Source organism: Nothobranchius furzeri, chromosome 12 (genome assembly GCF_043380555.1).
Source record: "Nothobranchius furzeri strain GRZ-AD chromosome 12, NfurGRZ-RIMD1, whole genome shotgun sequence".
Taxonomy (NCBI): Eukaryota; Metazoa; Chordata; class Actinopteri; order Cyprinodontiformes; family Nothobranchiidae; genus Nothobranchius; species Nothobranchius furzeri.
The window spans coordinates 26,114,665-26,137,555 of NC_091752.1; the positions used below are offsets into that span (position 1 = coordinate 26,114,665).

The following is a 22,891-nucleotide window of genomic DNA, read 5'->3' on the forward strand; positions in this document are numbered from 1 at the left end:
GTGCCCCCGTTGAAGTGGAAGGAAGATCTGACGATTGTCAGCAGCCATGCTGGCTAAGAAGGAACCCCAGCGGAAGCATGTAGATGGCAAAAAGGAGGGGAACCAAAACAGAGCCCTGTGGGACTCCCCATTTGGATTCTACCAAGGGGAGTAAGATTTCCCTACACAAAGACAGAATGTCCTTTCTCTGAGGTATGAACGGAGCTATTGCAAAGCCGTCTCAAGAAGCCCCTCCCACTGTTGAAGTCTTTCCAGTAGGACATCATGGTCAACTGAGTCAAATGCATGACAAATGAAAATAAAAAATTCTGCCGACAGGTCCAACATTAGCAGAACAACAGCGTCCCCTCTGTCAGCAGCTTGAAAGGCATTGTTAAAGATGTTAGACAACTCCCATTAGAAGTGCAGTCACTGTACTGTGTCCTGCCCTGAACCCAGACTGAAACATCTCCCATAACTCATGGGTGTCTAAAAAAGATACCAGCTGAGCATACATAATCCTCTTCAGCAAAGGGTTCACCACAAACCTCTTAAAGGTTGCGGGTACCACAGAGGAAGCTGGACTCGATTGCCAATAGAAATGGTGTTAGAACAGGAAAACAATCAAAAGGAGAACCAGTTGGCTTCAGACTATTAACAAAATTTTCCAACTCTGATATAGCCACAGGTAGAAAAGCTGATAGCGTGGCCCTAGGTGGCACAGTTATCACAGATATAGGGGTGGTGTGTACAATAGCAATCATCTTATCAATAAAACTGCTAAGAAAATCGTTACAACTCCCAGCCACCTACGTTCAGGCCTGCCAGCATGCCCGTCTCATCGACAACCATGGCTCAGCCCTGCGCTTTGGACAATTTCTTTGTTGTGTTAGTGCCACCTGCTGGTGGGACTGAGCACTTTGAGGTGCACACTTTGAGCTGATGATTAATGAAAGAGTAAAACTACAAAATAACTGTTTTATTTATTTATTTATTTATTGCTTATAAACTGAATGATTGGGTCTTTACAAATGCATTCTGTCTGTTTCTGTGCATTTTTTGACATGTTTGTGTAAATTTGAATAAATCTAGAATCTTGGTCTGAAACGGTCTTTGTGCCGCCCCCCGTGGGTTGAACTGAGGCTACTACATATTAAATTTGTGATTGACTGGGGCTGCACAATTTTACGCCATGGGTACAGTTCCCTCCCACTCCCCCTCCCTCCCGGGATGGAAATTTCCCCCACTTGGCCATGCCACTCTGTGCCTCCTGGCAATGCCCACTTTCATAGCATTTGTCAAATCTTGACTGGGGTGTGCAGTCCCTCTTTAAGGTACACAGGCTGCTGGAGACTGAAAACTCAAGCTTGAAAACAAAGTCCTCTCTACTCTTTTGTCCCTTCCGAACTGTAATGGTGTGACTTGTGAAGCATGCCAGCACCCTCTGTAGACTAATCTGTGTCAGTGCACAACCAACAAGCAGAGAGCAGAAAAGGTTTGCTGCTGATGGTCTGATGCTGTGTATTTGAGAAACTTGTCAGTATAGCTGTCTCATAAAAGGATTATAGAATTTTCTTCAGGGGTTTGATCTTCCATTGATTATTTTCTCTGTGGGAAAACATGCAGCATCTTTTCTTGAACATGTCTGGAGCAGCTTTGTAAATGTGAGACACTCTTTGCTGTGTCTGCACCTCCTCACAATTTAGTGTTTGATGTGAACAACCAGAATGAAAGGAGCGCGTATGCTTCCAGAGAGAGAGAGAGAGAGAGAGAGAGAGAGAGAGAGAGAGAGAGAGAGAGAGAGAGAGAGAGAGAGAGAGAGAGAGAGAGAGAGAGAGAGAGAGAGAGAGAGAGAGAGAGAGAGAGAGAGAGAGAGAGAGAGATGTAAGAGAAGGTGAGAAGATGCAGGCAGGAGAGACGGATGGCTGGACAGTGAAAAACAAAGGAAGCCTGACCATCTATTTATTCTCTGTTCCCTCCCCTTTATGGGTCTATGCAGGAGAACAGAGAAATGTGAGCTTGCTCTTTAGAGGGACAGAGGGATGGAGAGGGAGAGTCAGGAGGATGAACATTCGATACGGTGAGATGAGTGGGAGAGGAGGAAATTGAGACCCACTGAGAACAGAAGATGATGATAGTAGATGATAGATAGATGATAGATAGAGAGATAGATAGATAGATAGATAGATAGATAGATAGATAGATGATAGATAGATAGATAGATAGATAGATAGATAGATAGATAGATAGATAGATAGATAATAGATAGATAATAGATAGATAATAGATAGATAATAGATGATAGATAGATAGATAGATGATAGATAGATAATTCTTATAGTTGAAGTGGTGTTTAAGAAGGAACATCTCTCTCTCTCTCTCTCTCTCTCAGCTACATTCACTTGTTTCACATGCACACATGTGCATTTACAACCAGCACCTCGGCTGCGCAGCCGGCAGGACTCCCCTCCCCTGTGACTCTGGGTGAAGAGGGGCAGACGAGGACTCAAAGCTTTCAGACGTAGAAACGCTCTTACTGTCATCTCTCCCTCCCTCTCACTCTCGCGCTCTCTCTAACACACACACACACCAAGACAGGCACATGTGTACTGGATCAGAGAAACAACAGAAGAGTTGGACATGAAGGTGAGCTTCATTTTATTTCTCTCGCTGTGAAGTGGATGGACTAAATGTGTGAGGGAGGTTGTGAACAGCGCAGCACTCAGAGACAGCTGTGCTGATGGTGTTTGGCAATACTTTGTTAAAACTACATAGAGTGTTGATTCATCATGGTGTCTACAAATCTCTGTTAGAACATTTGGGTGCAGCAAGATGGATTTTGTTTTATTTTGTGGAAACATGTTACTGTAACGCTCAGGGGGTGATATTTACGGCAGCTCTGTTATTACAGCAGATGTTTCACAGCCACTGAAGGGAATGTTTTATTTTATTTTTTTGGGTAAAGTGATTCAAAGTTATCCTTTGCTTCCCTTTCTGTTGTTTCTTTGTGTTTGTATCTATCTCTCATCAGCTGGAAGTTTTATCACAGGATGGAGAAATGCAGCTGGTGACTGTCGTTGTTTTGCTGTGTTTACATGCATATTAGAAGGATGCAAAAAAACACTGTTAATCAGATGTTGTGGAAATATGCAGAAAAAAAACTTGCCTTTCTATGTTTGAGTTAGTCTAAGGTATTCGGTTGCAGCCAACCAAACCAAAACCACAGTTATATCCATCTGTGATATTATCCAAAGTACCCGAGATATTAACAAGTATCAGAACATGTTAAACTCATATAAACACATAAACCTCCACAAAATCTGACATACTTTTAGTTCATAGTAAAATCTGAAAGACTAGTAGTATGGAGCACCGGTATTATTGCAGATTTGATTCAAATGGGCACATTTTGTAAAAATGACATATTACAATGTGATGTTTACCTGCAGAGCTACTAGATCAATAAAATAAAATAAATCAAATAAACTGTAAAAATGTTCCTCTCGTCAGCTCTTTAAATGCAGGTTGCATAAAGAAAAACAATCATTCCAACTGGGATCTTTTTTTTTATTTGAATCACCGCTCCAAATTGTTTGTGCGATTACCTAATTTGTTTTGTGGAACACCAGGACTCTAATGCATGTCTGTAAGAGGTAATAAATCAACCAAAACATTTCATTTATTATTGAAATCCAATTACCGTGTCAGTAAACAGTAAATTGGCTAATGCTACCTGAATTAAATGTTTTTTTTTGTTTTTTTCTATTTTTCACTTAAGCTTATGACAAAAGACTTTCTTTTCATTTTCTTGTATTTCTGATATATTTTTAAGTCAAACAGAAAATATGTTCTTTACATAACAAACTCATCTTGCTCTTGATTATTTTTTATTCTGAGAGTTTAAGTGAACTTAAAAATCTAAAAACACGTGCAAAATGTTTGACTGGAAGCATGCATCACGGCTTTGATCGTGATTTTATTCACTGATAAATCTCTGTTTTCTCAAACACCTTAAAAAGGCTTGCCTTATGCCTCTTTTTTGTTTCCACCTCTCTGTCTCTATTTCTGCTCCTCCATCACTGCTTCCTTCGTCTCCTGGTTCCATCAATCTTTCAGTGTGCATGTGCAGCCTGACTAGTGGGCTCCAGGCAGCAGCCAAATGAATGGAGTCTGTCGTACAACCAGGCTGTGGGGAGCAGTAAGAGGATGAGGAACGATAGTGGACCAAGACGGGTAGAGGCAGGGTAGAAATGCTGGGTGGAGGCAAGTTAGAAACCCAGTGCTGCAAAAGGAGAAAAGAAAGCCAAACTACTAGCATGTTTGTGAGAAGCAGCTCGGGAAAAATGTTGTTTTTTCCACAAAAGAGAGCATGTTTACCTTGTAGGTGTCAAGCTTCAGCATTAAAATAGTGTGAGGTGACTCTGGAAATTGCTTTCTCTTTTCTCTATTTGGCACAATGAGCGTCATTTTCTAGAGACAGTGGTGCCCCCATGGGGTGGCTGGGGTGGGGGTGGGGTGTGGGGGGTCATGATTATCTCTTGAAAACTGTTGGCCATCCCAGTGCCAATAAATACATGATTTTCTAGGGTTTGGTAAATTGAGTGCTTTAAGAGCTCAATATATATTTTACCTCTAATTTTGACCAATAAGCTGTGATACTCTATCTAAATCAGGGGTGTCAAACTCATTTTAGCTCAGGGGCCACATTGAGGGAAATCTAGTCCCAAGTGGGCCAGACCGGTAAATTAAAAACAACTTCAGATTGTTTCATTTGTTTTAATACAATCAATATAAAACAAAGCTGGAGCCTGAGGGCAGTGTATCCAAAATAGTACAAGTACAACACCTGAAGTGCACTTGAAATTTTGGGGGGGAAAAAAAAATCAATAAATTAAAAAAACATTCCTTAGTGATTCAAAGAGCTTACAGATCACATGGCTAGATCAGTTTCATGAAGCACTTAAAGTATGTTTTACTCATTTTACTTAACATCTTTTAGCTTTCACCAGAACATCAATATCAGAAGTCACATCCTGAGTGGCAGCCAACTTCAGGATGTGATTCAAGTTCTTGTGAGCCTTGAGCGCAGCTTTGTTTTATTTATACTCGTTACAGAGGAAACTCGCTCACAAAGATAAGTTTATTTTTACTCTACATTGTAAAGTATGAAAATAAAGTTTACACAACCATCTCGCTGGCCGGATTAAACCCGCTTGCGGGCCGGATCCGGCCCGCGGGCCGCATGTTTGACACCCCTGATCTAAATATAGAATATCAACCCTGCTTGGTCTTTATGGTGTTTAATCAGAAGATTCTAGGATTCTTTATTTATTAGGGGATTGTAAACACTTCATATTGATTCAGAAAAGAGTCAGGTTTTCAAAAGTAAGAATTTATTTTACCAACAATTAAAACATGGTAAGTTAACTAAGCATTTACTGTGATGGATGGAACTAGATGTGATGTATGAACCTATGTGTGAATGCAGTGTTAGTCAGAACTTCCGTATCTTGGAGAGCCGAGTTCTGGATGTAAAAGAATTTGGTTTGCATTAAGCTATGAGGTTGATTGTTATTAAAACACATCAGACGCTATCTGTCATGTCTACTTACCCACTCGAAGACCCTCATGATAGATCCGGAATGTCGAAGTCCTCGGACTTCCAGGCACCGAGGTCCATAGAAGAAACTGCGGCCCCACTAAACTGGTCTTAGAGTTGTCTCCAGGTCACAACAGATGCATGGAACTGTGCGTCTGGGACTCCTAAGGAGTCTAAACAATATCAACTTGTTCTGCAGGAACTGTTGCGGTATCAGCTTTGCAGGTGCAAAAAGATTTTGACGACGTGTCAAAATCTTTGATGGGTTAAAGAAGGTTTTGTTTCAGATGGCCGGTCTGAAACTTTCTCTAGAACTAAAAACTCACCAGAGTGATCCAGTTTTAAGGTTCTCATGTTATGATTTGCGTAGTCAACCAGAGATTGACAAGTTGAGGAATGTTAACAAGACAACTCAGAAACACGCCTTCTTAGATCCGGAAGCTCTGATCTGGGGTAAAGGCTTATTTATGTGTCACGGGTTTAACTTAACCTTACTTTGTCCTTGTGTGAGTGCAAATGGTTATGACCTTGTCATATAAACATGCTGAAATGTATTTCAATCACTGTAATCATGACATAACATTCATTTCAAACTTCAATCACTGAGCACAGATTAATGAAACATCCCATTATATTATAATTATTATAAGTAGCAATAAACAAATGTTTATTTAATGATTATCTAGCTTACAAGTTGTAGAGGTTCACATCTGATTTAGGAAATCCGGGCTGCGAGTGTTCCTTATACAGAGGCATGAAGAGTGCTGAAAGATTGGACCTTAAGGAGAGAATGTTATTGTTGACATTTTGTTATCTGTGCTCAGAGCTGCAGGCTCTGAGCTCCAGATGGTGGGATGAAGGCAGGCCAATTCAAAGGGGACACATGCTTTCACAAGCGTGCTGGTGAGTGAAACGGAGGTGAGGATCCACACGCGGGTGAGGAAGGAGGCAGGCAGGCAGACAGGAACATTTAAAACAAGGATTTAATCAGGGACACATAGGACAATGAAACAATGAGCCAACAAGAGACACAGAACTGAAGGGGTTTAAATACATGAGGGCTGGGAGCTTGGGTGATTGGAAAACGAGAGGCAGGTGGGAGCAATTAACAAAGACACATGACTGAACAGAATGGGGAGACAGGACAGGGTGTGACAGTACCCCCCCCCCCCCCCCCCCCCAAAAAAGGGCGGATCCCAGACACCCATAGGAACACAGAGCAGGGCGGGAGGCGGGGGAACCCGGAGGGAGGGCCGAGAGGGACCGAGGGACCGATGGAGAGGAGACAGGGACCAGTAGAGTGCGGGGGCCTGCGTCTGGGGCTCAGGAGGAGGCGGCAACGGGTTCTGGGGGGCCTGCATCTGTGGCAGAGGAGGAGGCAATGACAGGCTCTTGGGGACCTGCGTCTGTGGCAGAGGAGGAGGCGACGACGGGCTCTTGGGGGGCCTGCATCTTTGGCAGAGGAGGAGGCGACGACGGGCTCTTGGGGGGCCTGCATCTTTGGCAGAGGAGGAGGCGACGACGGGCTCTTGGGGGCCAGCGTCTGTGGCAGAGGAGGAGGCGACGACGGGCTCTTGGGGGGCCTGCATCTTTGGCAGAGGAGGAGGCACAGACGGGCTCTTGGGGGCCAGCGTCTGTGGCAGAGGAGGAGGCACAGACGGGCTCTTGGGGGCCAGCGTCTGTGGCAGAGGAGGAGGCACAGACGGGCTCTTGGGGGCCAGCGTCTGTGGCAGAGGAGGAGGCACAGACGGGCTCTTGGGCGCCTGCATCTGTGGCAGAGGAGGAGGCGACGACGGGCTCTTGGGGGGCCTGCATCTTTGGCAGAGGAGGAGGCGACGACGGGCTCTTGGGGGCCAGCGTCTGTGGCAGAGGAGGAGGCGACGACGGGCTCTTGGGGGGCCTGCATCTTTGGCAGAGGAGGAGGCAATGACGGGCTCTTGGGGGCCTGCGTCTGTGGCAGAGGAGGAGGCACAGACGGGCTCTTGGGGGCCAGCGTCTGTGGCAGAGGAGGAGACGCCGACGGGCTTTTGGGGGCCCGCGCCTGGTGAGGGCAGGACTGGCGGTGACCGGAGGCAGAGATACCGGAGGAGACATCCTTGACTTCTGGACTGGAGGCGGCGGCGACCACCTCTGGACTGGAGGCGGCGGCGAAGGCCTCTGGATTGGAGGCGTCGGCGTCGGCCTCTGGACTGAAAGGACAGGGTGTGACACATGCAGTCTTGTGTCTCCTTTTTGACCAGATGTTGAATGGTCAAACTGTACCTAAAAACTGACCATTGCTGGACGTTACAATTTCAATAACATTTTAATAAATAATTGACAAGACATATATAGTTTTTGTGGATATTTTTGTTGAGAAAGCAACAGGCAAATTAAACAGTTTGAAAATTCTAAAACAAAAAAATATGAAACAATACCTGAAATATCTGGCTCAGCTCTCTCTTCACAACGACAGACCAGTACAACACTTGCATCACTGCAGACGTAGCACCAATCCGACTATAAATCTCATGCTCCGGCTTTCCGTAACTCGTGAACAAGACCCTGACACACAAACTACTTCACTTGGGGCAGGACCTCATCCCTGACCTGGAGAAGGCATTCTACCCTTTTCCGACTCAAGACCATGGTCTCGGATTTAGAGGAGCTGATTCTCATCCCATCTACTTCACACATTGCTGTGAACCACTGAAGCAAAAGTCAGAGATTACTGTCTGATGAAGCCAACAGGACCACATCATCTGCAAAAAGCAGAGACCCGATCCTTAGGCCACCAAAACAAATCCTTTCAACACCTTGGCTGCGCCTAGAAATCCTGTCCATTAAAGTTATGAATAGAATCAGTGACAAAGGGCAGCCTTGGCGAAGTCCAACTCTCACCGGAAACGAGCCAGACTCACTGCCGACAATGCGGACCAAGCTCTGGCACCGATTATACATGGACCTAGCAGGCCATATCAGAGGGCCTGGTACCCCATCATCCTGGGGTACCCCCCACAGGACCCCATCAAACGCTTTCTCCAAATCCACAAAACACATACAATGGTTGGGCGAACTCTCACGCACCCTCCAGGACCCTCCTATGGGTATAGAGCTGGTCCGGTGTTCCACGGCCAGGATGAAAACCATATAGCTCCTCCTGAATTCGAGGTTCAACATTCCAACGGATCCTCTTCTCCTGAACCCTTTAATAGACCTAACCAGGGAGGCTCAGGAGTGTGATCCTCCTTAAGTTGAAGAGCCCAACCCAAAGTCCCTAAACTCCGTTTCTTTACTGGAAGACATGCCGGTGGGATTGAAGAGGTCTTCTAAGTACTCTGCTCACTGATCCACTACGCCCTGAGTCAAGGACAGCAGCACACCTACCAACACTATAAACAGTGTTGGCAATACACTCTTTTCCCCTCCTGAGGTGCCGATTGGTGGGCCAGAATCTTCTAAAAGCCATTTGGAAGTCTTGCTCCATGGTCTCATCAAATTCCTCCCATGCCTGGGTTTTTACCTCCGTGACCACCCGAGCCGCATTTCACTTGGACTGCCGATACCTATCAGCTGCCTCTGGAGTCCCCTAACCAAAAGTACACAATAGGACTCTTCTTCCAGCTTGACAGCATCCCTAGCTGCCGGTGCCCACCAGCAGGTTTGGGGGTTACCACCACGAAAGGCACTGTCCACTCTGTGCCCAAAGCTGCAATCAGCCGCCTCGTCACAGAACATGGCCCACTTGGACTCAATGTCCCCCACCCCTGTTTGAAATGATGTATTTTTTCTGAAATGTTTGTTTATTTCTAAATTGAGTTATATTTTTGGATGCATGGGCCTATTTCTTCTTTTATGAAAAAGAACAAAGGAGCAATGTATTGCACAGACACAGGCTAAACTCTCCCAATTACCACAGGGTCCAATTTTGTGTGCCACCCCAAAATGAACATGAAAGTTTGCCACTGCCTAGAGAAGCTTATATTTTTGCTTTGCTGGAGTCTAACTCAGATATAATAAATTTGCCTCAAACTATTAAAATGCTGTCATCAGTCAGAAAGATTGATTACCGTATTTTCCACACCATAAGGCTCACCTGATTATAGGGCGCACTGCGGCTGGAGTTCTTTGGTTAATCCACCCGGTATGATAGTGAGCTCCGTGTTCATCCTCTTCACCTGGATTTTAGCTGTGTCGGTGAGATGGGCCCGCATGGAGTCGCAGATCAGCATGGCTGGAGAAGTGTGGAAGAAGCCGTCCCGTCTTTTGGTGTACACCTCCCGCAGCCACGCCGCCATCATGTCCTAATCCATCCAGCCATTCCGGTTCGCCTTGATGATCACGCCGACGGGAAACTTTTCTTTGGGTAAAGTTTTCCACTTGAAGATAACCATCGGCGGCAGCTTCTGGCCATCAGCCTGGCAGGCAAGCACGTCAGGGAAGCAGGACTTCTTGTGGCCGGTCGTCCGCACAGACATTGTGCTGGTCCCCATTTTCCCCACGGTCCGGTTCACCAGGATGTCGAAGGTAAGCGGGACCTCATTCATGTTGGTGATGTGCTGGGGCTAGATGTTTTTGTCTGCCATCTTCTTAGTGTAATAGGAGCGGAACAACTCTAGCTTCTCAGCGTAGTCGGCGGGTAGCTGCTGCGAGATGGTAGTTCTGGTGCGGATAGAAAGCGCTCGCCTCCGCATGAAGCGAAAACACCAGGAAGGGCCTCCTATGAAGTCTGCAATGTCCACCCCTCGTGCTAATGCTGCAGCTTTGAGACAAATGTAGAAGCTTCTGCTCGCGGTGCTACGGGCCGGCTCTTTGTTTTCCTGCGGACGCAGGTGTGGCTGGCTTCACTTACGTCCTAAAATACATGTATAAAAGGCGCATCCGTATTAAAAGGTGCACTGCCGGTTCAGGGGAAGATCAAAGGTTTTTAATAGTGCCTTGTGGTGCGGAAAATATGGGAGTTTCTGCTGTATGTGCTATGTTCCCACCTTTGAGATGAGAAACGGTCCATGAGTTCTTGCTACGGTGACATATATGTGAAGTGTGAGTACATGTTGGGTCTCCTGTTGTTTTTCATTCATTACTCAAAAAGCTGATTCTATATACTGTCTCATCTGATTCTTCCATCTAATGACAGCCTTTGGCATGCCCCCTGAATGCTGATTGTGGAAAAACTCACTTTGCATGCCACATAATTACATAATCTCTGCTGGGAGAAAGTGGATAAAGTGATGGGGGAAAAATGAGCATGTGTTATTCAGTGGATACCTGTATAGATCAGCAGTTTGTGCTGTCACCAGATGTCCAAATTCTGACATTTTTGTTGAACCTCAGGAACACAATTCAGATCTGTGAATGATTTTTGGGAGGACTGTTAGTCATTCGTGTCACGTATCTCTTAGTTTGTAATGAAAGAAGCTGGACTTGCTTTTATCCACTCTCTCTTCAAAAAGGGCTTTAGTATTTCCAACTCTATGAGCAGCATTTATTTATTTGTAGAGCCTTGCGCAAATTCTAAGTCTCCAAGGTCACGAGTCAAGGTGAGATTGGGTGTTGAGCTGCAAGAGCTGGGAATTGGTGTTTAGAAAGAGGAGAAAAGGGAGCCATTTAGAATTGGTTTGGTCAGCTTTGATCTGTGCAACATGGAAACCATATTTATATAATATGTTGTGGCTCTACAATACTGCCACAAAGACTAGCCCAAGCCCATTACTTCCTATGATAATGTGAGCTTATGAAGCTAGAAAAATTAAACCAGCAGAGAAGCAGCAGTGTTGCTGTTTTGAATGAAATGCTGTACACAACTAGCCTGGCATGCCATCCTATTTATATGAAAATATAGTCTAGTCATGGTCCATTGATGGCTCTCAGTCATGGGGCAGAATTTACTGTTGTCTTTGAAACGGTCTCTATATACTATTGGATAACAAACAACACAACATATTCACTGCTATGGGTGTCAACAAGGCAGTCTGCTATACTTTGTCAAAGAAAATGCAAATACATCCTTTTTCTAAATAAACTTAAGTAACTCTATCTGCCCTTGACTCAAAGAAAATCCCAAGCCTAAATAGTCCAAAGTTGGTACCAAATCCATTTCAAATGCACAGTAACATCCCGCTAAACCAATGAAGCGCTGTAATTGGACCGCTACAGAGCTGTCATCATCTTTGTTTTGATCAGTTGCACTAACATCCCGCCCACCTGGCTGATAGAGTGCTGGGATTGGCCAGCTGCAATACTGGCTGGGACTTTAGAGGATGCAAGGGAGTGTTGCTTGATCGACATGCAGAGCAAAATCATTTTGCTTCAACAAATGACGGTCTAGATTCTAGGCTAGCACACACCTGCTCCAACTTCCCTTCATGCTCACTGACCAACTCAGCCCTGTGACTACCTCCTTTGATGACTCAGAGGCTTAACAGCAATGCATCAACTACCACAAGGTGTTTCACGCAGTACAGACAGTTAGGCAGAAGGTGTCTTGGTTTTGATTCAGAGATATGTGGAGGTTTCTTAAGTTGTTTTGTCCTGTGCAACACACTTGATTCAATGGATGAAAGATCTGATTAGCCTGCCAATTGGCCTGTTTCCACTATCAGAACTTTCGGGTTGTTTTACTGAAACTTTGCAGCATGCGTATGTCCTGGCTTTAGCTGGCTGGCCAAAAGGACCACTTTCTGGACCAATTTAACCAACATAGTACCTGAGCTGGGATAAGTCGGAATGGCCCGGTAGAGTCGCTGAGCAGAACTTTTAGTTAACTCACTCTGTTAGCAGAAGTCGCCAAAATACCAGTTTTTGTAATATTGGAGGAGTTGCTGATGAAGGGGAAAAGAAGGAAAGGAAAAAGAGCAGGGTTCAAGCTGCTTTCAAATTGCCGTTACTCAACTCCCAACACTGAAAAATGCAGCAGAAGTCCCCTGCAACACCATATTTCACGGGGCTTTGTTTCACAGAGCACGATAGAAAAAGGCGCTTCTTCTGGTCATTGAATACCAGATTTACACCAGCTGCTCTCCTGGTCCTCCGACTCAGTTAAAATCTGCCGTGCGTCAACAGAATAAAACTTTTAATGTTATTAATATTTGTGGATGCTTTTTGGCGCTGATCAGTGACATCAATCACTGCTAAAGCAGTCGCGATATGATGATGTCTGTGCAAAGTCCTGAAAGAGATGAACTTGTGTGGAGACACAACAGCTGAGAGGACTGGGCCATCATGTCAGCCGGTCAGTTTTCCCCTTTCCAGAAATTTCCTAAAGTGGAAAAACTGTATGCTGGTTTGCGATCCTTGAGAAACCCGAGTTTGAGGCCCTTTAAATAACACAAGCAAACAATATGATATGTATTTACTGTAGGTTACTTTTAATAATTACATATATTAGGTCTTTGGCAATGAGTGGGTCACAAACAGATCATGTGTTCTTGCTTCTTTTTTATTCTGACATAAATCTCTGAAATTTTTGTGTCTCTTATTAGTGGATTGTCTTATTGTCTGTCTCTGATGAGACTTGTGTGGCAATGTTGCAATATAATACAGGAACCTTTTGGTACTTCAGATTCTAGCTGATGGTCAGTCTTACTGGCATTATTTTGCTCCGAAGGCGCAAACGAGAGTGTCTAAAAACCTTAAAGACAAGATCCAACACTTTAAATAAAAGGTTGGCTCACTATGTAAAAAAAAAAAGACATGGTAAACAATTCCTGCTCGGTTTTGCAACTCACGTTTAAATTACAACAAACATTAAAAAAGTGCAGCGCATTTTCCATTAACAATAGATCCATAACCTGTGGTAGTACCTTAGTTTGTGTATCTGCAGGAGCAGAAAACAATGGTTTGATTCTGCTTGCAATGACCCAGAGGCAGCCTTGACACATTTATGGTACCAGCAGCTCTGCTCTAACTGGAAACACACACACACACACACACACACACACACACACACACACACACACACACACACACACACACAAATGCAGAAACACTGATTCTGCACTTTGGACAGACACATTATTCGTCATCCTGTGCTAACAAGGGATTATGTGAGCATAACAAATGACACCTCTCAGAACACTACAAGATCTTAGCAGAGAATGCATCGTCTGATTTATCAAAGCATTAATTATGAATGTGTCTGACGTGAAGGAGGAGAGAAGAAACATCAACCCTTTACTAGTCAGTGTTTGACGATTTATCCACATGGGTTTAATAATGAGATCGTTTAGATGCATGAGACACATTAAATATTACTGAAGAAATATCACATGGGTGTAATTCTACAGTTTTACTACCGTCTGAGAGACAGATAGGATGATTATGAGTGTGAGAGCGTACATTTCTTTAAAAGCTGGATTTAGTTGATTCATGTTGCTAATAGAAAAGTCCAACAAAAGTGTGAAAAGCTCCAGTTTTCCATGTCTGGACAAGCTGCACTCAGCATCACTCCTCATTAGGCTGGTGTCTCTGATCAGTTCTTCATTAATTTATTTCATTTAACCAAGGAAACATGCAAATAGATAATCAATGTTTTGAAAGGCAACAGGGCTTGAATCAGAAGAGTAACAGGTACAATGGATCTGAAAATCACAAGCATTATTTTTGTTGCAGGAAAGGTCCTAGGCTGCAGCACTAGGGTTCCTGCACAAGAACAGAGAAGAAGTAGAGTAACAGAGAACTGATGACATCCGCCCTGCTTTAAATCTAAACCACTGCAGTGGAGTCTGAAGTATTTTTATGTTTTTTTATCAGTGCAAAGATAAGTGTCGAACTAGTTGTTTTAAAGTTGGCTCCTGTTCCTGATTTCATTCCTGCCTCTAAACTTCTTGATGTGCCAGCTCATTACTGTGAGCATCAGCGTCCCCGAAGCCTGGGAGAGGGAAGGAGGACTGAGAGATGCAGCAGGCTGACTCACTGCCAGCACCACAAAAACGTGAAACTTGCGCCCACTCCACTAAGAGTCTGACAAAATCACCCCTGTCTAACAGTATGGACTGCTCTAAAAGAAAAAAGGAGATGTTCTCTCATGTGTTCACACTATTGAAACTGATGAGTTATCATATCTGTATTGTGTGATTACTAAGAAGAAAAGCAGAGCAGTGTCACTCTGACCTGAGGAGTACATCATGTAGAAAACAAAACTCAGTGTGTCCTACAGATACATTATTCTGAAAACATATTAATATTCTCCCCCCTCTTATCTATTTGTTCAATTTCTGGTGCAAATGTACCCGTTCTTACACTGCTCTGAGATAAATCCCCCCCAGCCTGCTTTCCAGTTTCTCAAAACGTCAGCATGCAATAAGCATCTGCAAGACCAAAGAAAGAAAAGCTGCAGTGTTCACAAGAAAATGAAGAACCATTCTAAATTGAAAAGATAAAATCAAGCGTACAATTCATTTTGGAGAAATTTGCTTAAATATGTAAAGAAATAAAGTGAAAAAATTGGCTAAAAAAATTCTTCTACTGAGGACCAAACATCAGGCTGTTGGTGTCTGTTTAGGTGTTTCCTTTTTGACATTAAAATTATTTTTCGGCCGATTTGAAGGGATTCTGTGTTATTTATAAGTAATTCCAATTTTACTCTTTTTATTTTCCTTCCTTTGGAGAAACAGAATCAACATCCGACAGGATCGATGAGCAAACAGCTTGTCTGAGTGCAAGCAAGACCAAAGTAGATCAGCTGCTTTTGATCGGACACATTGTAAAACCGAATATCCTCCCCCGCTCATCTAGGAAAGAAACTTGGGTCCAAACAACCTGGTTTTCAGCAGAAAATCCAAACCGAGCCTGTAGGTGGCAGTAGGTCCCCAAATTGCTGAAGTCTTTACTGAAAAATATTCATTGGATGTGGAATAACTGGGTGTTCAGTCCTGAAGGATGTAAAAGTCTCTCAACAGAGGCAGTTCAGGAGGCTACAACAGGTAATATTAGGAACTCATAACTTTCACACAGAAACACACCTGAAAAGACCCCCAAATTCCTTTGAGTTTCAGACTAAAGTACATCCTACACTATTATCTTCTTTTTTAAAAAGCACTTGTCATCAAAGTAAACAAAGTGCTGTACAAAACCAATCAAAGTGCAACAAATCAATAAAATAAGGAAAAACCATTATAAGCAAGGAAACAAAAATATTAAAAGGGTAATGTAAAAGCGAGAGTTAAAAAAACACACCATCATTTTAATGGGAAAACTAAACAGTAAAAATATGTTTTCAGACATTTTTTATTGTGAAAGTGTTTTAACTTATTTGACGGTCATTGTGATAGTGTCATGACATGGCTCAAGTCTAGTATGACTCGCTTGGGTTGTGAGAGGTCCCGGATGAAAATCCTGGACAAGCCCCCACTTTGTCATGACCTGGCTCAAAAACAAGGGTTGAGACATCATAGTTGGAGGTTAAAATTAATTTTATTAAAAAACATTTAAAAAGCGAGAGTTCTTATAGATGAAGGGTGACATTGAGCCCAGGTGTGTCTCCTATCAGGCCAGTCTGGAAACAGGTCATCACAATAGCTTTCTGTGATGGAACTCTTGACTCTTTGAAGGGAGCAGTTCTTTTGAGAGCCATTTACCTTAATAAGCCGTTCAATAAACTGACTCTTTTGAATGAAGCAGAGTGATTTCTGTTGGAGTGAGGAGGGGTGGAGTCCCGCCAATGTCCTTGAGGGGGCATGGGTAATGTGTACCACTGATGTACATGAAAGCACACGGGAAGGGGAGGGGTGTGTTAGCGTTCTGCGGATGTCTGTGGGGGGGGGGGGGGGGGGGGGGGGGGAGGGGGGGTTTACTGGGAGACAAGATGAACGGTTCTTTACAAAGAATTATCTCTCATCGTTCACTTCAAGGTAGGGATGGTATAAATGATAAATAAAATAATAAATAAAACCGGGCCGGTATTGACAGCCGATATTTTTTCCATCTCGTCTCCATTTGTTTGCCTGTTTCAGAGGATGACGGGGGGGGGGGTGATGTGTGATTGTTTAGTCATGTGAACAGTGATAGTAATAATCTCAGAACTGTAGATGTGTGTGTTGTGTACATAATAATGTTAATTCAGCTTTAATAATGTTCATTCTATACAAATTCTGCTGATTTTAGAAGCAATGTCAGTACATCGGTATTGGCAAAAATTAGTTATCGGCCATAACAGTGATATTAATAACGGACATCGAAATCGGCCCAAATTTTTCGTATCGGTGCATCACTAGTTTGAAGGGTTGTTGAGATTATTCTATTCATTTGTGAATGTCACATCACTACTTTCCATAGCTTTGGCACCATAACTGACATTAAATATGAAACTATCATTTCAAATGCTTGGTTTGGCTTATTTTTTACTTTACTTCAATACTTGTTCATGCTCAACATTAAAATTAAGTCATCAGTTACCTATAATATAGTTTTCATGATGGGGGGGGGGGGGGGGGGGGCTTGCATTCAAAATCAAATCAAAAGATATTTCATTAATCCCAGAGGGAAATTAAAAAAAGAGGACATGTCTCTAAAAAGAGGGTAAAGGAAGGACACAGAGAGAGAGAGAGAGAGAGAGCGCTGACAAGCTGACAGGACATCACATACACCCACAACTACTCACATCAGAGTCCAGTAAACACGCACAAGTGTCGCTCTTGTTAACTGATACTTGTTAACAGATGCAAATTAATCACTTCTAGATGGTGAAAGTCACAAACATCCAGAGGCCAAAAAGGAAAAGTTTTGTTCTCCCCAAAGTTCTGCTCTGCGTAAAGTTCTAGTGGTTAATAGTTAGCTTTAAAAAGGTCATAATTATAAGTTATTGCTCTGCTACAATTTAGCTGCTCTGTAAATATTGTATACCACAGCACATTCTGTTGAGTCTCTGTCTACAAGATCAAGCTTCGAGGATTAAAAATCTCAGACTTTTTCTGTTTTGACAACAAATCCGTTTGAGGATGTTTGTTCAAACGATCATGACCATAAACCTTCACAATACTCATAAATGCTCGGTTGGAGGATGTATACAGTTTGTGTTGTTTGCTGGATGACAAGTGTTTAAAGCTGCAGCTCTCAGAGGTCCAGATGGGTTAAACAAGAGGAGACAAATAGCTGAGCTCTCATTGTGAATCACTTTAGTTGTCTCCTGCTCTCTGACGCTCTTTGTTCCTTACCATGGTGGTTATTTAGCCAGGCCTGTGGCGTGTCAGGAATTCAAGCCCAATCAGCTCTTCTGGCAGAACTTTAATGAAACACTTTTGGCTGGCAAAGTATGTGTGTGCTTGAGGAACTATGTGTGTGCACGGATGGCCAGTAAACCATCCTCTGTCTATATACACCAGCTGAGCCGCTGTAATTGAACATCCTGCTGATTCCTCTGCAAACACACGACACGTGCACCAGCAGTGGATTGTAGCTGAATGTGATGTGATCGGTGGGGATGTCAAACACTCTTTGTTGTAGATAGAAGGAGAGCAGCAGCAGGAAATCCCAAAAAGATGGATGGAGCAGTGAGAAAGGCAGTGAGCTGCATGCACCAACTTTTACTTTTTAGTAAAACGAGAACGCCACATAGTGCCGAAATCAAAGTCCCATTCATTTATATTTAGTTTGAATTAAAAAAAATATTTTTAACAAAGTAATGAAATAAACATAGTAAGGTAAGGGTTATTTTTGGGTTATTATAAAATTTTAAAGCTTTTTCAGTGGAAAAATAAGGCAGGGTCCTCAGCTAAAGTTGTGGGGTTTTTGCAATTCAATTCAATTCAATTCAATTTTATTTATATAGCGCCAAATCACGACAAGAGTCGTCTCAAGGCACTTCACATAATAAACATTCCAATTCAGGTCATTTCATTAAGCCAATCAGAAATAATGTTTCCTATATAAGGAACCCAGCAAAAATGCATCAAGTCACTGACTAGTGTCAGTGACTTTACAGCAATCCTCATACTAAGCAAGCATGAAACGTGAATGAATGAAGCAGCCACTTTGAGGGCCAGGTGCTCTTCTAGAATAAAGTTCTAGTATTATTGTACCCTAATTTATTAATATTTAAAATGGCTTTGTGTTCCATCTAAACTGCTTTAATTGTAGTTTTAGTTATGGAGAACCTAAACAGTTATTGATATTTGGGACATGAAGCCCCCCAAATGGGGGAGGGGGTTAGGGCCCAAAGGTTTGGGGGGCTGGGTGGAAAGGTCTGGCAGGCCAGATGTGGCCCGCAGGCTGCCAGTTGGAGTTCACTAAATAAGGTGTAAGTCACTGACGTCGTTAGGTCCGTTTTAGGGGGGCTTCAGCCCCCCTAAAATAATCACAAGCCCCCCTATCATTTTGAGTTTTTTTAGGGAAGGAACTTTAACGCGTTAATTATGGTTAATTAGAAAAAAATGACACATTAAAAAAATTTCACACATTTAATCGCAGCTTGCATTTCGAGCACGGCGGAACCTTTGTCATTGCACGACTTCCTCGTAGACAGAATATCACTGACGCACACAACAATGCACAGTGCTAATGGCTACTAACGGAATAAAAACAGAAAGAAGTTGCCTTGCTTGGACTGATGCAGGATTTAGGAAACCCCTCCGCCTCTTTTCTGAACTTGAAAAAAACAAACTTCCAGACAACAACGGAGTCCGTGTCGCGGACATTTTTCAGAGATCGTCTCTGCTTCGGCTGCCCGGTGGCACCGGAAACTTTACAAAAGTTGCAGTAAGCTATATTTTTAACATTTACGTAACATCTGTGCAGCGCTGAAAGCACCAGACAGAATAATTCTGTGCCCTAACAGTAGTTTATGAATGTAGTCAGACACACGAGAGGCACCTGGCTGTCGCTGGGAGAATGCTCCGTGTTCTCACTACTCTGTAAACAATCACAGACAACGTGTCTTAAAGTTGAAAACAGAAGTTTAAGTTAAAACAGAAACACTCTGAAACTTTTCTGATGATTTTCTAAACAATTCTGTCGGGGAATTCTATGTTTCTGAGACGAGTCACTGTCTAAACATCACATGCATTACTATCATTAAGCAGCGAGGTGTATTGAAGCTGCCATCAGCTAAGGGGCGGATGCTTAAGTGTATCAGGGGCAGCGAGGAACGAGGAAGTTGTGATCAGGCTGGAGATCACACCAGATTCGCTGCTGCAGGTGTGATTCTGCGGGTCTGCAGCATCCCCTTCTTAACGTGACAGCAGAACTTCCCATGTAAGGAAGGTCCGCTCACCTGTTCGTCAGATCATAATTTCCTCGCCATGATCTTTTATTAATTATTAATTAAAATTAGAATCTGGTGCAAAGTCAAATTTATTTCAGTCATTCAACTGGACAGAGAGACTACTTAAAGGCTCAGGAACCCTTTTCAGGTGTTTTCTATTTGTAATTATAAATTTTTGTTGATTTGGGGTTTGCTTCATATCACACAGTGACATTTGATTAATTAAAATGCATTTTTTTATTAAAAGCTTTAGTTTTACAGTAATAACTATGGCTAATGTTTAATTCTCTGTCTCATAATTTTAATTAAGTTTTGCTTTGAGAGGACATTTTCCTGAACGATTAAAATGCGATTAATTTAGATTAATTAATTACAAAGCCTCTAATTAATTAGATTAAAAATTTTAATCAAGTCCCAGCCCTAATTTTTATATATACTGTTATTTTGTCTTGTAATTGTTAATTACATACTCCTTTATTCCATATTATATCAGTGTTATTCATATATGAAAACTGTCAACTGCACACTCATTTGGCAGAATGTTTGACAATTATTCATTTGTTCTTTGTCATATTTCAGTAACATTTATAATTAAGCAAGTTGTAATTAAACAAATTAAATAAATGACTGCAACATTTCCCCCTGTTAAGTGCAGTAGACTGAAATGAATAGCTTTATTTGGAAATATAACATATCTAATTTTTAATGGACTTATATAAAATCTTTTTTCAACATAGACCCCACTAATGAACTGATTAAGTGTTATTTTTTTTTTATAAAAAGAAGAGTGAAAATGCACAAAGGTAAGAAAGGAAAAGAAAGTGATAAAATAATAGGTTTTGTTAAATGTTCTTCAGATAATGAATTAATTGACAAAGTTTTTGCTTGGTGTGACAAAAGAGGTTCAAGGTCAAGCTCCTGGGGCTAAGCCCCCCCATCTCTCAATCCTAGTGACGTCCATGGTGTAAGTTATTCAAAATAAATATTAACATTGTTATTCTTTTTTTAAGTCAGAGATGAGAATAAAGACAAGACAGCAGATAATAAAATCACAAAGTTTTTGCAAAATCACCCACTCCTATCTTAAACGTTTCAAATCTTGCACAAACAGGAAACAAATTACAGGGAGTGCAGAATTATTGGGCAAATGCGTATTTTGTCCACATCATCCTCTTCATGCATGTTGTCTTACTCCAAGCTGTATAGGCTCGAAAGCCTACTACCAATTAAGCATATTAGGTGATGTGCATCTCTGTAATGAGAAGGGGTGTGGTCTAATGACATCAACACCCTATATCAGGTGTGCATAATTATTAGGTAGCTTCCTTTCCTTTGGCAAAATGGGTCAAAAGAAGGACTTAACAGGCTCAGAAAGGTAAAAAAATAGTGAGATATCTTGCAGAGTGATGCAGCAGTCTTAAAATTGCAAAGCTTCTGAAGCGTGATCATCGAACAATCAAGCGTTTCATTCAAAATAGTCAACAGGGTCGCAAGAAGTGTGTGGACAAACCAAGGCGCAAAATAACTGCCCATGAACTGAGAAAAGTCAAGCGTGCAGCTGCCAAGATGCCACTTGCCACCAGTTTGGCCATATTTCAGAGCTGCAACATCACTGGAGTGCCCAAAAGCACAAGGTGTGCAATACTCCGAGACATGGCCAAGGTAAGAAAGGCTGAAAGACGACCACCACTGAACAAGACACACAAGCTGAAACGTCAAGACTGGGCCAAAACATATCTCAAGACTGATTTTTCTAAGGTTTTATGGACTGATGAAATGAGAGTGAGTCTTGATGGGCCAGATGGATGGGCCCGTGGCTGGATTGGTAAAGGGCAGAGAGCTCCAGTCCCACTCAGACGCCAGCAAGGTGGAGGTGGAGTACTGGTTTGGGCTGGTATCATCAAAGATGAGCTTATGGGGCCTTTTCGGGTTGAGGATGGAGTCAAGCTCAACTCCCAGTCCTACTGCCAATTTCTGGAAGACACCTTCTTCAAGCAGTGGTACAGGAAGAAGTCTGCATCCTTCAAGAAAAACATGATTTTCATGCAGGACAACGCTCCATCACACGCGTCCAAGTACTCCACAGCGTGGCTGGCAAGAAAGGGTATAAAAGAAGAAAAACTAATGACATGGCCTCCTTGTTCACCTGATCTGAACCCCATTGAGAACCTGTGGTCCATCATCACGTGAGAATTACAAGGAGGGAAAACAGTACACCTCTCTGAGCAGTGTCTGGGAGGCTGTGGTTGCTGCTGCTGTCAAAACACTGACAGAATCCATGGATGGCAGGCTTTTGAGTGTCCTTGCAAAGAAAGGTGGCTATATTGGTCGCTGATTTGTTTTTGTGTTGTTTTTGAATGTCAGAAATGTATATTTGGGAATGTGAATATGTTATATTGGTTTCACTGGTAAAAATAAATAATTGAAATGGGTATATATTTGTTTTTTGTTAAGTTGCCTAATAATTATGCACAGTAATAGTCACCTGCACACACAGATATCCCCCTAAAATAGCTACAACTAAAAACTAAAAACTACTTCCAAAAACATTCAGCTTTGATATTAATGAGTTTTTTAGGTTCATTGAGAACATGGTTGTTGTTCAATAATAAAATTATTCCTCAAAAATACAACTTGCCTAATAATTCTGCACTCCCTGTAAAATAATCATTCAAATCCTACAATTTTACTCAAAAAATGCATGTAATAAATTTATATTATGTTTCAAATACATTGTTTTGTCAACCGTGAAGCTAAGGAGAAAATTCCCTGCATTTGTGAGTCTTTACAAATAAATTTTATTTCTCAGAACTCCTTATCAGCAGCATCCCCGTCCTTCAGCTGCTCCCTATAAATAAAATAAAGGATGCCAACTAGCAGGTAGAAGATAAAACTGCCATCAACAGCCCAGTTTGAAATGGCTAAGGAGGTCAGCTGAAAACACCCGGTGGGAACTCATTAAGTTTGTTTTATCGCATTGTTGTTCTGAGCCGAACGCACCTCTGTTGTTTTTTTCTGGAATTGGAAATGTTTCTCTGCTATCCTGAAGTGTTATCTGCTTTTCTTCTAGCGTGTGCATTACCTTTATCTCAAATGGCACTTTAACACAATCCGATAGCTTACTCTGGTCAGGTGGT

At 42.4% G+C, this 22,891-nt stretch overlaps 1 protein-coding gene across 1 annotated transcript in view; it reads left to right on the forward strand.

Annotated features, from left to right (window-relative positions):
* Positions 1-1,892: 1,892 nt before the first annotated feature.
* LOC107375853 (inactive phospholipase D5) overlaps positions 1,893-22,891 on the forward strand; it is a 102,221-nt gene continuing 81,222 nt past the window's right edge. Inside the window, exons 1-2 of the mRNA XM_054750225.2 lie at positions 1,893-2,059; positions 2,372-2,625. Of these exons, the coding sequence (XP_054606200.2) occupies positions 2,620-2,625 (6 nt within the window). The 5' untranslated portion in view covers positions 1,893-2,059; positions 2,372-2,619. The remainder of the gene's footprint in view (positions 2,060-2,371; positions 2,626-22,891) is intronic.